At 35.1% G+C, this 3,288-nt stretch overlaps 1 protein-coding gene across 4 annotated transcripts; it reads right to left on the bottom strand.

Moving 5' to 3' along the window:
• Positions 1-420: 420 nt before the first annotated feature.
• On the bottom strand, positions 421-2,488 carry LOC118061027 (uncharacterized). 4 transcript variants are annotated; one of them, XM_035074374.2, is made up of 6 exons: positions 2,309-2,488; positions 2,100-2,205; positions 1,695-1,834; positions 1,250-1,612; positions 990-1,052; positions 421-813 (listed from the first exon to the last, which is right to left on the bottom strand). In XM_035074374.2, exons 1-6 carry the CDS (start codon positions 2,408-2,410, stop codon positions 577-579), a joined length of 1,011 nt encoding a protein of 336 aa, XP_034930265.1. In that variant the 5' UTR covers positions 2,411-2,488; the 3' UTR covers positions 421-576. The 4 variants fall into 4 exon arrangements, with proteins under 4 accessions (XP_034930265.1, XP_034930264.1, XP_073267276.1 ...); XM_035074373.2 differs by having other exon boundaries at positions 2,303-2,487; XM_073411175.1 differs by lacking the exon at positions 2,309-2,488 and having other exon boundaries at positions 1,695-1,820.
• Between the last annotated feature and the right edge of the window lie 800 nt (positions 2,489-3,288).

Genomic DNA, 3,288 nt, shown 5'->3' on the forward strand with positions numbered 1-3,288 from the left:
ACTTAATAATTCATAAATAGCAATATTGGTGACTTAATTGATACATGCAATAGAATAGAAAAGTGCTTAATTAAATTTGAAAAGATAAAAACAACAATAGTTAAACTAGTTTGCATACTTCAGTCACTCGAATCCCATAACAAATAAATGTATGTTTGAGAAGTTATATAACTGCCTAATGCTCTCAATATGGCGATGAGAAAAATTGCCCACACATAGTTTGAGATTAAATTGGCAAGTGTTAAAATGGGCCTTTTTCAGCACCATAGATAAACCATGGTTCCAATTCACAATATGTGCATTTTGCATCAAGTTCTTCACAATAAAGTAAGGTATGGATGAATCTTAGTTTATATGATTTCTGATTTGCATTAGCTTAGTCAGTTTCTTTTAGGAACAAGCTATGAAAATTGAGAGCTGTTTTGAAACACACAAACATGATGGCTAAATGTATTAAAAACAGCATGAATATTGACTAATATTTCTAGAGCATAACAGGATTGCATTTATACCTTTAAAATCAGATAATAATCATTTCTTTATCTTCCCACTGAAGGTGTTTAGGTAATGAATCTCTTAATAAAATGGAACCTTACACTTGCTTATGCTGTGATGCCTACCAAGACTGGTTGTAGGGCAACCTAACGGAAGTTGTAGGTGCTCTTCATTATACTTAACAGCTACAAGACAGAGTCCTTGAGGTGGGGCAGCCAAGGTATATTTAGCGAGCTCCTTGCGATCACGAGTAGATAAAATCTTTGGGACAATATCGGGAGCAATTGCTTCCTTTCCAATTTGGAGCAGCAAAGCAGCCTACAAAAGCGAAGATCAGAAAATTTCTTGTGAATTGTCAGAAGCCATCTCCAAGAACTAGCTCATGCTGACATCCCAAAAACTGAGCAGCATTCATTATAGCAAACTCCTGATAGCTACATTCCAACATGTAAAAGCTAACTTCAAGATCCAGATTTCTAAGAATTATAATTTACCATGTTCCGCACTTGTCTATACATGAAACCGGAGCCTTCAACTTCTAGCTGTAGGAGAGCTCCCTGAATAATAATAAAAGAAAATAGTCCATCTAAAAGACCAGTACTTGATTATGATCAAAGAACTCAAAAGAAGATATTCAAGAAGAGCATGTACAATTTGGGTTGGAACCAAGTCCAGTCATTCAGTGGCAATCAAAAGGACAAATCAAAGAAACCAACCCATCTTTTGGAGCAAGATCATTATGGGATTTGATTACCATTTTGATGATATCAAATCGAAAAATAGTCTTCACTGGATTTGGCACTCCATCATTGCGTGATGAATTGACAAAAGCAGAGAAATCGTGGGTTCCAATAAAATGATTTGCTGCTTCTCTCATTACAGCAGCATTGAGTTTATGAGTAACATGGTATGCATACAGACGCTGAAATGGATCCATGACAGCATCATTAAATATCTTGTAGTGATAAGTCTTTCCCTTGGCAGAAAATCGAGCATGGAACTCAGGAACTACAGCACTAATTTCTCTAACACGAATGTCAGGAGGAAGAAGACCGTTGAGAGCTGCATGAATGCTATCCAAGCTGTCATAATTGAAAGGTGTAACAAAGTGTGCCACCTGGAATCTTAACTGAATGTAAGCTTGTTTTTTTCAATCAGTGGATGCTAGTTGGACGCTCAAAAGAGTAAGAAAGTCAGACCTGACCCCAGGCATGCACTCCTCCATCTGTCCTACTGGCACCAACTAAATGAAGATCCTTCCTTCCAAGCTTTGTAGCTCGAGTTAAAGCTTTTTCTAGAATGCACTGTATAGTTGGAGGGGTTTGCTGAAATTGCCAGCCTAAAATGTTTAACTCCACAAGGTTAAAGATAATCAGAACATTAAAATTGTACATGTTGCAGCATAGACATGAATATATATAATTTTGGGCATGTTTGAATCTTGTTGAACAGACAAGATAAAAAGAGAGGACATTTTTAACATACAGAAAACAGCAAGAACGAAGGCAATTATCGATAATAATGATACCTAAGAAGAAGAAATTAGAAATTAAGAAGCTCAAGAAAGAAGAGAGAATGATAAGTAGGAACGAGGGGAAAGAAACCTTTATAGTGGGTGCCATCATAAGATATAAGTAAGCGCCACTTAAACCCATCAACGGTTGGCTTCAATACCGTATTATGATGTTCTGCGCCACCACTGCCCACATCCTGTTCTCAGAAAAGAAAAGAAAAGGAATATAGCATTTCATCATCTCCTGAGGGGCAAACAACAAAAACCAGAAAGAGAGATGGGTTTGGTGCTTACTCTTACTCTTACAGAGGTATTACTGGATGAAGAAGGAAGCGTAGTCAGAGTTGTAGGTGGAAGAGAAGGAAGGGCTGCCGCTGCTGCAACCCCACCATAACATGTCATCTTTTAGTTTTGGTTTGCAGAGAGATAATTTCAGTTTTCCATCTATCCCGAGGACTAAGGCAGGCCCTCCTCCTATATCATCCCTCCCCTTTCCCTCTGCCACTTACAAACTAATTGTCTTAACCAAACGGTACCGTTTCTTGTCGTGTCTGGTCTTTGGAGGCTTGGGGGTAAATTTAAATTTCCTATGGTTGTTTATATGCTATTTTTAATTTTATTCCAAAGATTTACCAGACTTCTTCTTTAGAAAAATTATATGCTTGCATGATATTTTTAAGAGTATAATTTTAAATCATGATGTTAAGTTTTTTAATTATTTTTAGAAGATTTTATAAAGAAAATTATTAAACTTTTTATTTTTCACAACTTGTTATTCTTAAATAGATAGTTAAATAGATAGTTAAACTGAGATAGTAACAGGATGATATGGTTTAAAAAAGAGTTGAATAAGGAAATTTTATAGCGTAATCATGTCAAGTAACCCAAAAAAAATTATACAATTCCCAGAAAGCCAATAAATCAAGTTTAATATGAATGCGACACAATGACAACTTATGTTAAGACACTAAGCACTATTAAAATAAAAAAAATCTCACATAACGAATATCAATTTCTGAACAAGAAGTATAAGAAACACGCTACAATGTCAATTATACCTTGACAAGTCAAATTTGTTTTTTATCCCAACAAACAAAACGTATTGCACCACGCAAAACAAAATTTTATTCATAAATTCATCGCTGCTAAAAATTTCAAATTACAAAACCTTATATAATAGGTCAACTAATAACCTTAATGAACCCAAAACTTATGGGCTAATATTTATCCACTTACAATAAACATAAACAAAATATGTTAACCAAGTCCAAACATGAAGA

Source organism: Populus alba, chromosome 8 (assembly GCF_005239225.2).
Source record: "Populus alba chromosome 8, ASM523922v2, whole genome shotgun sequence".
Taxonomy (NCBI): Eukaryota; Viridiplantae; Streptophyta; class Magnoliopsida; order Malpighiales; family Salicaceae; genus Populus; species Populus alba.

Excerpts from the sequence above, each read along its gene's own strand:
- LOC118061027 (XM_035074373.2), bottom strand. The coding sequence starts at position 2,410 with ATGACATGTTATGGTGGGGTTGCAGCAGCGGCAGCCCTTCCTTCTCTT. Across the intron at positions 2,206-2,302 it reads ATACCTCTGTAAGAGTAAGA|GATGTGGGCAGTGGTGGCGC; the intron begins GTAAGCACCAAA and ends TTCTGAGAACAG. Across the intron at positions 1,835-2,099 it reads TGATGGCACCCACTATAAAG|GCTGGCAATTTCAGCAAACC; the intron begins GTTTCTTTCCCC and ends TAAACATTTTAG.